At 42.3% G+C, this 17,849-nt stretch overlaps 1 protein-coding gene across 1 annotated transcript; it reads right to left on the bottom strand.

Moving 5' to 3' along the window:
- Positions 1-1,966: 1,966 nt before the first annotated feature.
- On the bottom strand, positions 1,967-11,981 carry DCSTAMP (dendrocyte expressed seven transmembrane protein). Its single transcript, XM_090037364.1, has 3 exons — positions 10,939-11,981; positions 4,496-4,825; positions 1,967-3,856 (listed from the first exon to the last, which is right to left on the bottom strand). Exons 1-3 carry the CDS (start codon positions 11,962-11,964, stop codon positions 3,773-3,775), a joined length of 1,440 nt encoding a protein of 479 aa, XP_089893490.1. The 5' UTR covers positions 11,965-11,981; the 3' UTR covers positions 1,967-3,772.
- Between the last annotated feature and the right edge of the window lie 5,868 nt (positions 11,982-17,849).

Here is a 17,849-nt window from a genome sequence, read left to right as displayed (position 1 = left end):
AACTTTGCCCCATAATTTGGTATCATCTGTGAACTTGGACAGGGTGTTCTCTACGCCCTCATCCAAGCCACTGATGAAGACATTTAATAGCACTGGTACAAGGACCAAGCCTTTGAGGGACTCCATGGCCCACATCTTTCCAGGTCGATATTGACCCATCCACTATCACTCTCTGGGTGCAACCCCTAAGCCAGTTTGCCACCCACCTGTAAGCATCTACGTCACAGCCTGTCAGTTTATTTACAAGACCAGAATGTGATACTGTACCAAAGGTCTTCTTAAAGTCTAGGTAGATAACATCTACCTCAATTCCTGCATCTAAGCATTTTGTGACCTGGTCATAAAAAGAAACAAGGTTAGGCAGGATCTACCTGCAATGAACCTGTGCTGATTTCCTTTCAGCATTATTTCCCCTGCTGGGCTCCCACAAATGTGATCCTTACTGATTTTTTCCAGAGTTTTCCCAAGGATAGAGGTGAGACAAACTGGCCTAATGTTTCCCGGTTCCTCCCTCCTCCCCTTCCTGAAAATAGGGACTGCATTGGCCCTTTTCCAGTCCTCTGGGACCTGACCAGAACACCATTAGTGCTCAAACAGCCGTGCCAATGGCTCTACTATGCCACTAGCCAATTCCTTCAGCACCCTTGAATGAAGTTCATCTGGGCCTGCTGATTTGAACACATCCTGCCCCTCCGAGTGCCCCTTCGCTAAGCCTGTGCTAACAGTTGGTGGGCTGGTGTCCCTCCTGTGTCTATCTACAGTCCAATTGGGAGATTTGTCTTGGTTTGTGTCTAGGAATACAGATGCAAAGAACTCATTGAAGAGCTCAGCTTCGTGTGTTCCCCCCCTGGTCACCAATTGCTCTAGTTTGTCCTGTAGGGTCCTATGCTACCCTGCACCTTCCTTTTGCTCCCTAAAAACCTGAAAAAGAACTTGTTAGTTACCTTCCATCAATGGCTTGATATACGGGATGTAGAAGTCAAGCAGAGATATTAAAGAGATGCAGCTCCAGTGACTGATGCTTATATTATGTCAAGCATGCCAATGAGAGAAGTGACTGAATCCTACCTGGAGCGCAGCATCTCTGACAGAATTGCGGTAAGTAGCAGATAGATCTTCTGATGACTCTCTTACTTTCCTCCAGCTATATTACCTCTCCTCTTTCCCCACCTGGACTTCAAGGTCCAATATACTATTAGCTTAAGTAGAAGGGCATCTCAACAGTACATGGGGCCCTTAAGGTAGCTAGAGTTACTGCAGTATTAATAAGGGTGGTTGTTGCAGCCACAGCATGTGAAGAATAGATTTTATTCAGTCTGTCCCTTCTGCAGCTTACTCTCGTGATCAAGAATGCATATTTCTAGAGGCAAAAGGCTGTCACTAGTCCACCATGCCATCGACATCTACAGAGGATTAAATTGTTCTCACATTGAGTGGGTAGAGACAGGAACTCAAAGGACCAAGGGACACTTAGCTTGATGCTTTACTCTTTTAAAAAAAATAACAAGAGATCTAAGATATTGAAAGCATTTAGTAATAATGGCTTAAAGTGTATGTCAAACTTCAAACTTGTTCTGTATTTTCCACTTGCCTTGAGGAGGTAGTTCCACGCAGCATTCTGCATCAGATTGTGAGTAGTTGATGATGACTAATTCTGTTCAGATTTACTTCTCTATACTGCTTTGCGCTACTTTCATGCTGACTCATAAAATCCTTGGTGGGGAGGAGGGGATGACAATCTGCATGGCGTGGTGTAGCTGGTACATTTATTCAAACCTTTTCACATGGGCTTAACCTAGTCAGAACAGGCTAGAACAGCAATATCTCATTGCAACAGTTGCAACTTGCCTTTGGCAATCTAATGCAAGTATTGTAGAGAGTAGCTTCATATTCATTTAAGTGGAAAGTAACTGCAGACATTCAATACTGGAAACTTTAAATAAATCTTTATTACTTTACACTGGGGACATTTGTGTCAATGACAGACTGGGGTTTACACAAACATTTCAGAGTAATTGTGTTTAGCTGCTTTTCCCCTGTAGCCGAGAGGGAGAAAACGGCGTCTGGCTCAACGCATGCACTGGGCCGTATATGCCATGTGTTCCATTCATAGTTCTGGAGTGAGTTTGTTAAACCATACACATCTCTGTGTCTGGGGGTGCATCCAGGATGTGTGGATGAGTGCAGTGGTGCAATAGCACTCCTCTTCGATTCCTGTTCCACCCAAGTTTTAAAACCAGCTCTCTGGGAGGGGCAGCAGAATTTCTATTCAGGTATTCAGGCAGTGCCAAGACAGTCAACTGACTTTATGGTTCATTATTATCTCCTTCATTCCTGCTAATCTCTGAACTCCCTGATGCTGTTGCAGGGGGACATAGTCCCCACCTGGGCTCAGCCACTGGAGCCCGTCCCAACAGCAGGGAGCTCCCAGGGGTAGGGAGTAATGTCCTGCTGCCTGCTGCCCAGCTGACCAGTAGCAAATTAGCTCTTGGTCGGCCATCTACATGTGCCTTACTATGCAGTAACTACTCAGCAGGTAATTTGTTACCTGGCTGAATTAGGATACTGGAGAATAATCCAAATATTATTAGCAAATTAAGTGCCAAGTAGTTACTGCACAGTAAGGCATGTAATGTAGGTAACAATTTAATTGCCAAGTAGAGCACAGTACTGCACAGTAAGGGTCTACACACAGACAGCGACATTTAACGCACGGTAGTTCGCTCTACTTTGCAGTAATGTGTCTCATGTTCATAACAGACTATATCTCAGTCTATTATGAACAATCCCCTTCCTGTGTTTGCCAAGTTCCCTGCTTCACCACAGTTGTAGGTACTGGTCTTACTGACTGCTGACACCTCCTGAATGATGGGCCCTGGGGTTGGATAGAGGCCAGAGAGGGAAACTAGGACTGAAAACAAGTGCTGAGGGCTTTGAGGCAAGGAGTCTGGGGATGGGATGAGAAGCTTGGATTTGGAAAAAGATTATAGGGGATTGAGCAGAAGGGGTCAAGTGTGGGCTGACTTCACACACTTACTTCTAGAACCAAGAATAGAAAAACAAGACTCCTTAGGCTTCACCAACCTTTGCTATTAACAAGTGAAACCTACTAGCACATGTCTCATCCCTTTCTGATTAACTGGTATCAACATGATGCAATTTCTGGGTTTCTTTCCCCCCTAGCTCATTTGTTTTTGTTTTCAGGCAAGGAGCTGTATTAAAAGACCACAGGATGCAAAGTGAAGCACTTTTAAGTTAGGAAATGCCAGGATTCAGGTCACCTATGCAACCTCATAAGTAGTAGTGCCAATAATTTCAGAGGGAACCTCACATGCTTAAAGTTAAACCCATGATTAATGAGTTTGATTGATTTGAAGTTTTCATGTACAGTGAAATGACTTTATGCTCATCTGTTAAAAGGGCCACAGAGTCAGTGTGATAATTACAGAGCAAGACTCCCAGAGTGGTGTACCATGGCCACAAAATTAATGAGTATCAGGCCCTAAAGGATTGCACAAGTGCCAGACGTTGCCAGGAAATCTCAAGTGCTATTTCGTATTGCTTGCTTGCAACTTCCTAGCATTGCCAAACAACTGTAGGCTGCTGTCCTGTGAGAGCTATGTTTACTTCTTTAACATTTAAATATAATATGGAAATTAACTGACAGTACTTTACAGAAATATTTTTAAAAGCAGGAGCAGTACAGGTACAATATGCAGGGACCTGCTGCACAAAAAACCTTGAGCTTATCCAAAGAGTTATGTGGCCTCTTTCAAACCTTGTTTTCATTTATCATGTCTTTTTCTTTCTTCCTGATTGTCCCCATTGCCTTGAATATCGGGAACCAGAACTGGAGCTAAGAAGACAGAAAAATGGATCAGATTCCAACTGAGTACCAGTCTTTCAACAACACAGTCACCCAGCACCTTAAATCTAATTAAAGCACCCACAGCGTCTCATGTATTCAGCATTCTGTGCTTCAAGATTGTGGCAGTGCTGCTTTAACTAAAGTTTGTTCAATTAATCAAGTCTGCTCCAATGTGTGCTAATTAATATGTCTTGAAGCAGGCATCAGGCACATGTATAGGTGCCCCAATAGACCACTACCCCCTACATATTTTAAGGTGGACTTTCATAGATATGCCTTGAGCTTTGGCATGTTTTGACAATCTAAGGACCTGATCCTGTTGTCCATGTGGGGTCCTCCCCACCTGGCCACAGGATTGGGGCTTATGTGATTTGTGTGTGATATGTGGAGAAGAAAACAGCTGACATAACTCTGTTCATATCTTTCTGGCAGGCAAATTATCTCTGAATTGGGGACAGAGATAATTTGCCTACTAGAAAGATTTGAACTTGTTTGTTCTTCAGGACAAACAAAAAGTGGGAAGACTAAACCATCTGGACTTTGGCAAAGTTATCATCTGAACCCAGATCTGAATCCTGCAGCTACCTGTGGAGAAAGATTTGTTTTTTCATAGTATTTATGGCTTACCGTTTGAGCAAATGAGTTAAATTTCCTTTTCACATTTTTCTGTGGAGGCTTTTCTCTATATCTCAGTAATTTTGAATGCAGGTAATGGATCCTTGTCATCTCTATGTTGGGATAGAATGAACTTGACACAAGTACTTTAAGCTGAACCAAGATACTGGAGAATAATCCAAATATGATCAAGAAAAAGGTGATGACTCCAATCTGGATCCATGTTGAGAGCAGAGAAAACTCTGGTTTAGGACTGCAGTCATGTTTAAACAGAGGAATCTTCAAATGAAAATTATTTTGAATGACTTTTCCTTTATTGATAATGAAATTGTCCTCATTTTTCTGCATGGGAGAAATACAAAACATAGTTTTAAAAAAATTGTGTTTGCACTTCAGATAAGCAGAATTACATTTGTGATATACAAATGCTCTATTAATGATCTAGTCCTTTCTGTGTCAACGCAGGATTCATCATAACTGTATGTATGTTGAACCCTTGAGGGGTTTTTTGAGATGTGCTAAGTAATAGGATTTGTACTACTCTTTGGGGACAAAGTCCCACAAACTTGGGACGCATGCTATCAGAAACTCTCTCTTGATATTGGTGATTTTATTTATTTTTAAGTTTTCCCACCTCATGCTTGCTGATTTTTCTTCTCCTTTTACATTCTTCAGATATTTAAAGACTTTTTGTTGGTTTCTAGACTAAATTATATGCTCCTTTGTCCAGATTTACATTACTGTAACTGAAGACATAATTTGATGCATACATTTTCCTTAGAAATTACTTTCTCTGCTTCTGTACTAACCTTTTTTCCTGTTTTTAGAACTCTCCAATGGAGTTCATTCTAGAATTAAGAGGAGTGGAGGAAATATACATATGAAGTAAGTCAACATATAATTGAGGTAGTGTAGAGATTCAGTATCAAATATGGGTTCAAAAATGGGCCAGAATGTACAACCCTTTGCTTGGAATAAATCTCTCCTGAGACTGCATAGTTCATTCTTCCTATCCAGTTTTTGGTTTGCATCTCTGAAATGGACAACTCTTGCATCCAGTGTAAGCAGGGGTGTTTTTTTAATGTGGACAGCCCCATCTCAGGCACTTGAACCAAGGGAAAGACCCAAATTCCCCAGACATGAAACTTTTTAGATAAAGGCTGGAATTTTGCTGCTGGGATTTGAATCTACTAGGAGCCGGGGTTGTTTCAGATATTTGAGAAAACTGTACGGTAATTAGATGACAACATCCCTCAGAAAATGTGTCTCGAGAGCCTCCTACTCTCTGCTGATTGTAACTTGGGCCCCTCTGGATCACTGTGTATGTGTAGCTTGGCCCATTATTAAGGGTCAGAACTGCTGAGTTGCCTGTTATAAGTAGAACTGGGCAAAAATTCAACTTTCTGTCTCATGGGAAATTTAGATATTTTGAAGTTTAAGTCAAATATTGACTTTTCAGAAATGAAAAGTTCTAATGAAATGAAGAAATGTTGTATTTCAGCTCAGTTCAGTACTAGAATGCATTTACCTGAACTTCCCCCAACTCTCAAAAAATGGTATTTCAGGTACCTCATCTCCCTTCTCACCTCTGCTGCCCAGGCCTCCCACACAGACTACATTTCAGTGATGTATTATTATCATGGGAAGCCTATAGTTTCATAGTTTCTAGGGTCGGAAGGGACCTGAGTAGATCATCAAGTCCGACCGCCTGCCATGGCAGGAAAGAGTACTGGGGTCAAACAATGCCAGCAAGATGTTCATCTAACCTCCTCTTAAACACCCCCAGGGTAGGAGCTAGCACCACTTCTCTTGGAAGCTGGTTCCAGCCCCTAGCTGCCCTGACTGTGAAGTAGCGCCTCCTGATATCTAGCCTAAATCTACCCTCTGCCAGCTTGTGACCGTTATTCCTGGTCACTCCTGGCGGTGCTCGGGGGAACAGGGACTCCCCCAGTGCCTGCTGATCCCCCCCGACTAGTTTATAACAGGCCACAAGATCCCCACCCCAGCCTTCTCTTGTGGAGGCTGAACAGGTTCAGGTCCCGTAGCCTCTCCTCATAGGGCCTGCCCTGCTGTCCCCTGATCATACGAGTGGCCCTCCTCTGGACCCTCTCCATGCTGTCAACATCCCTCTTGAAGTGTGGTGCCCAGAACTGGACACAGTACTCCAGTTGCGGCCTGACCAGTGCCACATAGAGGGGGAGGATCACCTCTTTGGACCTGCTCGAGATGCATCTGTGGATTCATGACAAGGTGTGGTTGGCCTTCCTGACTGCCTCTCCACACTGCCGGCCCATGTTCATCTTGGAGTCAATGATGACCCCCAGATCCCTTTCCACCTCTGTGCTGACAAGAGGGGAGTTCCCTAACCTGTAGGTAAGGTGCCAGTTGTTCCTCCTGAGGTGCATCACCTTGCACTTGTCTGTGTTGAAACCCATCCTATTCTCGTCCGCCCACCCTTGTAACCTGTCTAGGTATGATGCACTGCACTGGTTCAGCAGCGTATTCTGGAAATGTAGTTAGGCCAAAGAGAGCCAATAATGAAAATGTGGTCATGAAGCAGGCAAAATATAAGTCCCATGCAGCACCAGAGCAATCAAGAAGTAATAGAGCAGGAGTGTCAATCTGGTTTGACCCCCTGAGCTGGATCTGGACCCTGCGGCTCCTAACAGGTCAGATTCAGACACCTCAAGTAGCAGGGCATGGGGATTAACATAGCCATCACTCACCCCACACCACCAACACATGCCCCAGTGGGCCTCTGCCCCTGAATTCCCAACCCCTCTAGGAGCCCTGTGGGCCAGTGACATGGCTCCATGGGTTGGATCTGGTCACAGACCATTTTTTTGACACCCCTGATTTACAGTAATGTTGAACTGACCCAAAATGAAATATTTTAATTCAATTTGACCGCAATTAAATGTTTGAATTTGTGGAATACCTGCCCAAAGTGTTTTATTTGGATTTCCCCCCAAATATTTTGTTTTTGTTGAAAATACAATTTCCAAAGGAATAAAAAAGAACATTGTGCTAGAAATGCCCTGACCAGCTCCAGTTAAAAGCTTTTTGAAGTTAACAGAGATCCTCCTTTACATTGATAGGAAGAAGATGGCTTAGGGTTACATAAAGGGAATCGTCTCCTAGTAACCCCATCCCCTTGGAACCTCACCGACGTATTCTCCTGAAGTGATGTGGGGAAAGGAAAGGGGCACAGAGCCTGCTGCTTGTACTGCTGTAGAGGGGGATGCAAGCAGCTACATGGAAAAATAACAGGGGCATATGGGGCACAAAGCCCACTGTTTGGGAAGTCTGAGAGGTTAGCCACCCCCAGAAAGACCCAAGGCAGAGCAACATCCTCATACACAATGCTTGAGGGAGCCCTCCCATCATTCCTACAGACCCTACTGATCTTGTAGGGAACATCCCCCAAGGGGCCTTTGTGTGGGTACAAGCTGCCACCTACTGAGATGACTGGGTTGCCCCCAGTGGAGCCCTCTGCTCAGAGGTTGGGAGCACCCTTCAGAAAGGACACTCTCCTGGTTGGGGCAGGTGATAACATGAAAATCACTATAGAGAATGCTTTCTTTAGGGATGTTCAGAAGTTAAAAAGGTGTCAGACATCTTTGCTTAGACACAGAATAGGTTAGGAAGGATTCCCAGGCCCTATCTTTGGATGGCTAGGATCTCACACAGACCCCTGTTTGAGTTGCTATGAGTCCAAATGAACAGTAGGTATTGTCTGGAGCCAACTCTTTCAGGCAAGGTGCCTGTCTCAGTGGAGATGAGGGATTGGAGATCCCCCCCGCCCCCAATGCTTGCTATGAAGATCTGAGCTGCTATAGCTCTTTTATGCTGAATACCCTAGCTAAAAGGTTGGGACTTACTGTGTGCTTTCCCTGCTTTCTCTCTTTGGCTCAGTGAAAATGTATTTATTATATCCAAAGCAGAAGAGCTTCAACATGAAGAAATGAATGTACCTGAGCCTAGAATAGTCTACAATATGATGACTAGGGCATGCTCCCTGGAGGTGAGAGAGATAAATTTAAGGCAGGCAAAAGGAAGGATTTGAACTAAAGTGTGCCACATCCCTGGGTGAGCAGGGAGCTATTGAGCAGTATCACCTTGTTAGAAAGTGCTGCCTTAGGGGAAAAACTATAACAAATAGATAACTCAGCCCCTAAACTGAAGTAAAGTTGTCTAATTGAGTGGAGAATTATCCCAAAAAGAATCAGGGGAAAAACTATTGATTTGGGTTTCATCTGTCTGAATCCATCTCCGAGTAGCCATTTCCTAAAGGCTACTACTCTGGGATAACTACATTTCTGTCCAATACTAATCTGATGTAGTTTGTTTCAGCATATTAAACCAATGTAAATTACTCCAGGGCAAGTCTTGTCCGTCCATGGCCTCTATTTCAGGAAGCTGTCTTCCTGAAATAGAGCCACAAATCTCCAGTGGAGAGATTCTTACAGGAAAGACACAGACACCTCCCTCAGGAGGTCAGAAGGAATGAATTTGAATTGAGTCATCTCTGAGATTTGAAGTTGAATTTCTTCTCTACTTCCTTTATCAAGGGGCCATCATTTTAATTTTATTTACTGAAGTGAACTATCTCATCCATGAGAGAGTGGAGGAAACTCTCCTTCCCAAATCAAACACTATATTTCTGTTTGGTTGTAATTGGAAGCCTAGTGCTAGATACATTACTCATCTTAAGAACCTTGCTCTCCAGAACACCTGGGATTTTTATAATTGCTCCTGGGATAAATTAACTTTTTGGGGGAAAATGAGTGCTCAGCATAATCAACTCTAAGAGGAAGTAATAGGAAATGCACTTGTTAAGTAGCAAGAAATTAACACAAGAAGAAACATGTGCCACCCTGCAGGAATAATCTTATAATCCCTTTGAAATGTTTAGATACCTGAGATACCAAGGGGCATTTCATAGAGGCATTTCAGGCCCTGATGCTGTGACATACCCTAGGTAGACAGACCTCCTACAAGGCCTCATTTAAGTCTACCTGACTCAACACAGACATAAGGATCTAATTCCATGGAGCAACTTGAGAGATCAGGGGCTTTGTTTTGGAACTTGATGATAAAAGGGTGAGTCCAAGAATATCCATTTCACACAGTTATAATGTGAAATATTAGAAAACTCTAGAACATTTAGGTAGAGATTTCTTCCTAACAAAGAAGCTACTAGTGTGCAACTAGTTAATTAATAACTAGGAATGTTATTCCTATAGGTAAATCAAAATGGAATAGAGTTCATAATTGTCCCCAAGACACAGAAGAGCAGGAATCTTCCTATCTTTAAAAATAAATTCCAGTCATCATAAAGCTCCTACTAAGCAGAAAACCACATTTCTCATCTAAGTCTGATCTCTAGAGAAACAAATGTGGCTTCCTGTTGTGTCCAAATGCTGGGTCCTATTTTGAAATATTATTTGATATCAGTCTCTCCCCTAAGACATCTTCTTTTAATACACTACACTTGCAGAAATCTCTAATTAAGCATTAAATGATGCCCATGGTAACTTGCTACTAGGTAGCTTATGATAATTCTGTTCAAGTGGAGCAAGCTAAGAAGGGGGAACTGTTATGAACAGAAGCAGAGTGGGATTACAAATTCCTTGTGGAAGCTAAGACCTGGAACTTGGTCTTTGGACTGATTCTGTCTGAGGCACTTTACTTTAGCTTACTGTGACTGACTGGGCTGTTCTTATTGATGGAAATCCTTCCTGTACAAGGAATGATCATTTAAAAAGTAACGAGATTGTCTTTCTGTTTCACTTATGAGGGAAGCTGCATTGTATATATACATAAATATTATTGCACAATATACCAGTGGAAAATTGGAAGTGAGTAAGATTGTTTTAACATCTGTGTGCTATGGTGTTGCTTTAAATGGTGTAATCTTTGTGCAATTCGGCTAACACCAAGACATGCCCTCTGTCACTTTCCTGGTGTTATTTTAAACTATAAACGTGGTGTCCAACAAAGACATCATAACTGACAGACTTCCAGGGTTAAGCTTTAATCAGAAAAGTCTGCGTGGAACTCCAAACCATAGGCACCATCTCTTTGGCAAGTAATGATAGTCATATCTCTCTGTGCACTTTCACCAGGATAAAGCACTGTATTGAATGTCTGATAATGGTATCCCTTCTGTATCACTTTTGATTGAAATATGATGAACCCCCCAAAAAGCAGATAATTGTCTGGTCCTATATAGCAATGTTATTTGAATGACTGTATTTGCTATGGAGGGACTATAACAACAGCCCTACTAGAAATACCTTTTTAGATAGATCATAATGCTTTTTCTGACACGAAATAACTGGAGGTATGCTAGCTATAGACCCAATCAAGCAACCATTGAAATCAGGGGAAGTTTTTCTATATTAACATTTATGGGCAATATATGAAAATGATATTATAAGCAAGGAACTTACTTGGTAATAGACTTTCAAATGAACTTCCATCTCTGGTAATTCTTGAAGATGCTTGCTCACTGAAAAAATTAGCCAATAAAGCATATAATCTATTGCTGCAAACAGAGCCCAGATACAAAGATTAGTAAACACAGGGAGAAAAAAACATCCTATGTTTTTCTTTTCCTTCTGTGTTAGGCTGAGGGATGGGATGGTTAAATACACCTTCCTTTCTTTTTTATTGAGTGGAAGCACAGATGGCTTTTGTTGATTCTTTTGCTGCTCGTCAAATTCAATGAACCGCTTTGTGATATAAATATTCTTAAACTTTGCACTCTGAGTGCTCACAAATTTTCTGATGAAGAGGTATGTACCAAGAACAATTAGAATAAATCCCATTAAAGGAAGCAGTCTCTGGCTTATGTAGGGCTGTATTGCCAGGATAGAAGATATATAGCTAGTAACACTTTGGATTTGTTGTTTGGTGGTATTTAGCCTCAGTTTGAAACCTTCATCAGAAATGATATAAAAGGTGTTGAATTCATCACTCAGTGACACTATATCTTTAAAAGGGTTATTTGAAAATTTGAGCTGATTATAAATCCATTGGATGGCTTCAACATAGTGTTTTATCAAGGCAAAATGCTCAGCTTCTATATTGCAAGTTATACTGTCTGCCAGTACTTTTATGTTGTGAAAAATACTTTGGATGTGGCCAGCTGCCACTATGCCTGTGCCAGCAGTAAGAAGAGCATTTCTACCTTCACGCAGCCCACAAGAAAGAACAAACAAGGCTGCAAAGCAACGCACACACTTGGAAGAAAACAATGCAATAGAAAGGGCAATCCAGACAGATGCAACAATTGCTAAGGTAACCAAAGGAAAATTTGTTAGGGACGAATACAAGCCAAGAAACAAGAAACTGCTTGAGATGAAGCTAGCTGTACAGCAAACTGCAAAAAGCTGTAACAGCTTCTTCCAGCCAGGCTGCCTCTCTGATGTGAAAAGTCCCCAAACATGCTGAGTTAGTGAGGCAAAACTTCTCATTTTCTTCTTAAAGCCACAGTGATCCTCTGATGGCTCAAACTGGAAATAAAGGAAGACAAACCTGCCATTAGTCCCAGTTAGTTGCAATTGATTCATAATGTGCATTTGATTGATTGATCAATAATCCTTTTTCCCACAGGTCTGATTCTCACATGAAGGTCTAATCTTCTGGATGTAGAACTCAGATTGGAGGGAAGATAGCCAGAGAGCTTCTGAACTGGAGCGCGCGCGCGCGTGTATATAAAAAGGGAAAGAGAGAACAGATATTTCTGTGCTCCTTTCTCTGTACAGCTGCTGGACAATAGTTCAAGATAACGTGAAAGAAGGACAGAAATGTCCTGCTTCCTAATGTGAGCAATGGAGTGAATTGAACCATGGTTCTCTCCCCACCAGTATACCAGTCAATACAGCTGAATCAGTACCAATGTACACCTCACCTTGTCCCTCCATGCTGAACAACTGTATATGAGGAACTGCCCTTTTCAAAGGCGTAATTCTTTCTTGGGATAGCTACATAGATATAATAGTGTTCATAGACATTAGGGCTGGAAGGGACCTCACAAGATCATTGGATCCAGGCCCCTGCCCAAAGGGCAGGGAGTCAGCTGTGGTCAGATGAACCTAGCAAGATAATCATCCAAACACTTTTTGAATGTTTCCAGAACAGGTGCTTGCACCACCTCTGAGGGGACTCTATCCTAGACTCTGGAGACTAGGATGGTAAAGAAGATTTTTCTTATGTCCATTCTAAAACAGTCTTGTAGCAGTTTGTGACTACTGGACCTTGTCATCCCTTGGGGCGCTCTGGTGAACAGGCATTCCCTCAGATCCTGATGTACTTATTGGCTACCACCAAGTCCCTCCCTGAGCCTACGGTTCTCCAGGCTGAAAAGTCCCATGCCTCTCAGCCTCTCCTCATGTGGCCTGCTCTCTTGACCTCTGATTATGCATGTGGCTTTCCTCTGGACTCTCTCAAGCTTCTCCACACCCTTTTAAAACTGTGGAGCCCAGGACTGGATGCAGTACTCCAACTGCGGCCTCACCAAGGTTGAGTAAGTTGGGAGGATGACATCTTGGGTCTTGCTTGAGATGCATCGGTAGATGCAAGCCAGAGTTTTATTTGCTTTGCTGGATGCTGCATCACACTGGTGGCTCATACTCATCTTGTGGTCAATCACGACCCTCAAGTCTCTTTCAGTTGTGGTGCAAGTCAGTGTAGTACTGCCGAGCCTATAGGTATGATGTGGGTTCTTTCTCCCAATGTGGAGCACCTTGCATTTCTCCATGTTGAATGTCATCAGGTTTCGATCCACCCATGTTGCAAGCCTGTCCAGGTTGGCCTGAATCCCCAGCCTATGTGCTAGAGTGATTGCGCTTCTCCATAATTTGGTGTTGTCCGTGAACTTAGCCAGTCCAATTCTGACACCTGAATCCAGATTGCTTATGAATATATTAAAGAGTACTGGTCTGAGTACACACTGAGTCTTATACATAGTTGCCCTTGGAGGTTCATGCTCACCTATTACAATCTTATTTCCTCTGTGACACTGTGTGTGTGCATTTGTTTACCATTAAAGCAGGATTTACTGTTTGCTGGGGAAAAATACTTTCCTTCCCCATCTTTTACAATATGTTCTCTACATTAAGAATTATCAACAAGTACAGAACTAAGTTATATGCATATTAGTGCTTTAACATCTTATGATAAATCAGATACCAATTACATAAAATAAACTATTGCAATTTTGTCTTGTAATAGGAAGCTCTTGTCTGTACAAATACCACTGGAAGATATTACATTGTCTATTTTTTAGCTGGAACACAGCAGGATATCAGTAATTAGACTAGTATTTTATATACTTACAGTATTTTACTGGCACTTGATTTTATGAGTTCACTTAGCATTTATTTTACTGTTTTCCTCTTCCTCTCTTTATTGTTACTGATTTGGTTTTAGCATTACCAATTTTGCATCAAGTAAGAGCTGAAAGTAATTCTAGCAAGGGGATGATTCCAGCAGTGTTTCAGTCTTCGTCTCCTATGGTTGCTTCTGCCACTGGCTCACTCTGGGCCTGAAACTTCCCGGTGTTGAGCTTATCCTAAAGGCTGCTGAGTGCTCTCATGGACATTAACTTCTGTAGCATGTAGAATATCAGGAGTTGCTGTGCCTGGGGTAGCAGCATCACACCCTTTGGGACCCTGGGGTAGTCATTTACATACAATAGCTCCATTTATCCATTTGTAAAACGAGTATAATAGCAACTGCTATTTACAATATCTACCTTATAGGATAAGTGTTATAAATTCACATTCGCAAAGTAGTCTGGGGTCTTCAGGGGGTAGAGGCCATGTCAGTGAATTATCGAAAGACATTTCATTACTTTCACATACCTGTTAAGATTGGGGTCTAAAGTACTAGAGGACTACTACAATCCAATTCCCATGCAAGAGTTTGTTATAAGCTCTACTGGGGCTGGATATAAATCTAATAGATAGATAAATAAATAACAAAGCGGGTGAGATTTATGAATTCAGCAACACAAACAGAACCATAACCCGGGATTACAAACTCTACTGGTAAACTCAAATTTACTTCATCAGACTATATACCAATTGAGGCTCTGCCCCTACATACTGAAAAAGCTCAGGATTTTGGTTCTTTAAGGAACTATTAGAGAAATGACATGCTAAAAAAATCTCATGTTAATGCAACATTTAAGGCAAGTGGTTATTAAGATAACAACAAATATTACGGTTTCTCTCGCAGTGTTAACTCTGCCACTTTATACAAGCATAATTTGTAATCCCATTTTTCTGATTTCCCGTTCACTCTCTTGCACTGCTATTTATTAATGTTGATGTTACTATTTAAATATGTAGGTGACAGTATGTGCACAGGAAGTTGGAAGGATTCTCAGACAAGATCAACCGGATGAGGCAAGTTCTTTAGAAAAGACAGATAGAGGGAAAGACAAATAGAGACATATAAAATAAAGCTGCCAGCACAAGAAAAGCACAGCGTCTGAATAGTGGTGGCTTAAAGACCGTGCATAAACCTTGAAAATAAATGCTGAGTGTCCAATTTCTAGGAAGGCTCTGCTGTTGCTAAGAGTTACAAAATTGATAATTCCACAGTTCAGCAATTAGGGGGCAGATTGTCCCTGAAGTTTGCTTGGATAGTTGGTGAGCAGATCAAGGAGCAATCAACAATCAGATCCTCCTTTCCACAGTTGCTCAGAAAGTCTGTATGCTTGCCTTCAATCTGAGAAGTTTGAAAAGGGTTTCTTCACAATACCTTCCCAAGTGCTTTCTGAAGCCGTGTAGCTCAGCCTTACCAATTCTGTTCAGAATGGCTGTGGACATAAGTTACACATAAACTGGTTTAAGTGATTAGAAACTGGTTTAAACCTGTAACAGAACAAAGGTTCAGTACACACAAACCAGTTCAAAATGGCTGAAAGTGGTTTAACATAAACCTGGCTGAATCTCAGGTAGTAACAGACTTAACTGATTTGGGTGAAATTGGTTTATGAAACTTCTGTCCCAGACCCCTTCCTGCTTCAAGTTAAATCACAGTCCTCCAGCATGGCTTCTAGCCCTGAGCTGGGCTGTCTGCTCCAACAGAGAGGGGGTGGGGTAGAGGGCAGGGTATGGGACGGGGGGGCGGGGTTAAGCCTACTACTGACTGTCACTGTGGACTACAAATCCCAGAGGTAACTGGAAGCAGGAAGAGGAAGTGATGAGCAACTCTACGGAGTTCTGCAGCTGTGTTTCTGGACTTCAAATCCCAGAGACCCTGGGGGCAGCGGGAAGAGAAAGCAAACACGCAGCCCATGCTGGCTGTGCACCTGAGAGCGGTGCTGTAGTGGCCCCCAGCTTGTGGTCTAAGCCGCTGCAAGTATGTAGCTACATTTCCTGAACTAAAAGTGAATGCCTGTCCAGTTGTTTCTCAGTTTAATTTTTGCAGCTTAGACTAATCTGCAAAGACTGAGCCAATTCAGCCTTGGGCTTTTTTACTGTCTGTACTTAGCCAATAGGTCCAAAATTACATGGTTGAGATCATCAACTGAATCCCAAGTGCTCAGAAGCTATTTGTGTTACTCTTCTATTACCCTGCTAAAAAAATAAACAGTTATCAATGGCAGCAGTTCCTCAATATTGCAAGATTTCTATAGAGAGTGAACACTGGACACTTTTAAATAAAAAAGGTTTGGAAGCCAAATTTTATTTGGAACTGCACCAGCAATTCACTCCTTTAAGCAACTGATTGTCCTTGGGGCTACAAAATGACACCTTTGTTCAGAATTAGAAACAGATCAGTGTTAAATGGTTCGGCTAAAGAAAATGATTAAGTCCTTAAAATAAGTGGTAAATCTTCAGAGCTTTCTGGAACTTTGAATATTGAAAATGTAAATCAGTGAAGCTCTGTTAATGTTGTCAGGTGCAAATGCACTGTTGGGTGGGAGGGAGCAGGGAGAAGTGAGAGGTTGTAAAGAACAAGCCTTTTATTTCCACTGCAGTCTGAAACAAAGAATCTCCCCCTTTCCTCTGTGGTCCCTAGTGTCAGAGTACTTTGCCAGGCAAAGGAGATTCACTTGCATTTTTGCACCAGCCTTGGGTTTGGGGCGTTGTCAGTGAAAGAGTATGCTTGTTCTGGATTCATACAAATGTAGGGAACTATTAATATTATACATGGAGCAGAGAGATCAGTGCTGGAAAGCAGTTTGCCCATTAGATGTCTTTTTGTTTTACATCTTTAGATTGTTAAGAGAGATGGGATCTCATGGTTGGAGCAAAAGTAGGAAATCTTGATTCTAATCCTGATGGTGAGCCTGATTCTTCTTCTGCCAGATGCAAGACATGCATGCCGTGTCTCTACTGCCTCTCTGCCAAGCCTATGACTGATGCCAGGAAACAAGTTTCACTCACTTGTACTATGTGCATGGCCAAATTCAGCAGTTAGACTTTAGACAAAGCTTAGTGGGATCCTGAGCACGCATCCCAGCAGGTCAGGACCCCTTCCCTAATGGCTGGGCTTGAATAGGCAAGGAGCAGGAGTACTCACTTAGGCTTGGCAAGAATTTCATAGATTCTATAGACATTAGGGCTGGAAGGGACCTCACAAGATGCAATATAGACATGGCCTCAGTCTGTCTGTGCCTCAGTTTCTCCTTCTAATGTATCTGTTTATAATAGGAATTATAGTTATCATCTACCTCTTTTGGTGCTGGGAAAATTAACTATGGTGATGAATTCTTTACGTGAGTTTTGCCAGTGGGGATTTGATGCAAAATACTTAAAAACTGTGCTATGTTTTTACAGCTTCTCTCTGGGAGGCCCAATAGATGTAAGGACTATGTGCTTTAAGAGCAGCATGGTTATTCTAATTCCATTCCTACGTGGAAGACAGGAATCATGTGAAAGGAATTTTGAATGGACTAGATTGCAATCTGCAGACGCTGGCTGCTGTTACTGGAGCTCAGTGAGAAATGGCTGCACAATACCAGAAGTCCAAAGACAGTTTCTCCACTGCAGCGGTGCATCCTCTGCTAGCAGCAGTTCTAACAACCTTGTTTGATGTACTTACTTGTTACAGCCCACCTTCACTGGCTGCTACAGGATCCTGAGCAACAACAAACTTCCACCTCACAGAAATACTAGCTTTACCACTGGTCCAGGACCCCCCAACTTTCTCTGGAGGACTGCAGGTCCAAGGGCATGCTTCTTGCATTCTGTCCCCCTTTAGCTATTATATGTCACGTTCGAATAGAAACATGTCTGGAAATATTTGTAAACACTTTTACTCTGCTATGTGCAGGTTGTGGTGAGTACTGTATTGGTGATATACAGCTTCCCTACCCTGCTCTGAGTTCATCATAACCTTT

This window comes from Crocodylus siamensis, chromosome 3 (genome assembly GCF_052110815.1).
Source record: "Crocodylus siamensis isolate JL-2025a chromosome 3, ASM5211081v1, whole genome shotgun sequence".
Lineage (NCBI taxonomy): Eukaryota > Metazoa > Chordata > Crocodylia > Crocodylidae > Crocodylus > Crocodylus siamensis.
The sequence above is the reverse complement of the archived record's forward strand: the minus strand, read 5'-3'. Positions and strand labels throughout refer to the sequence as shown.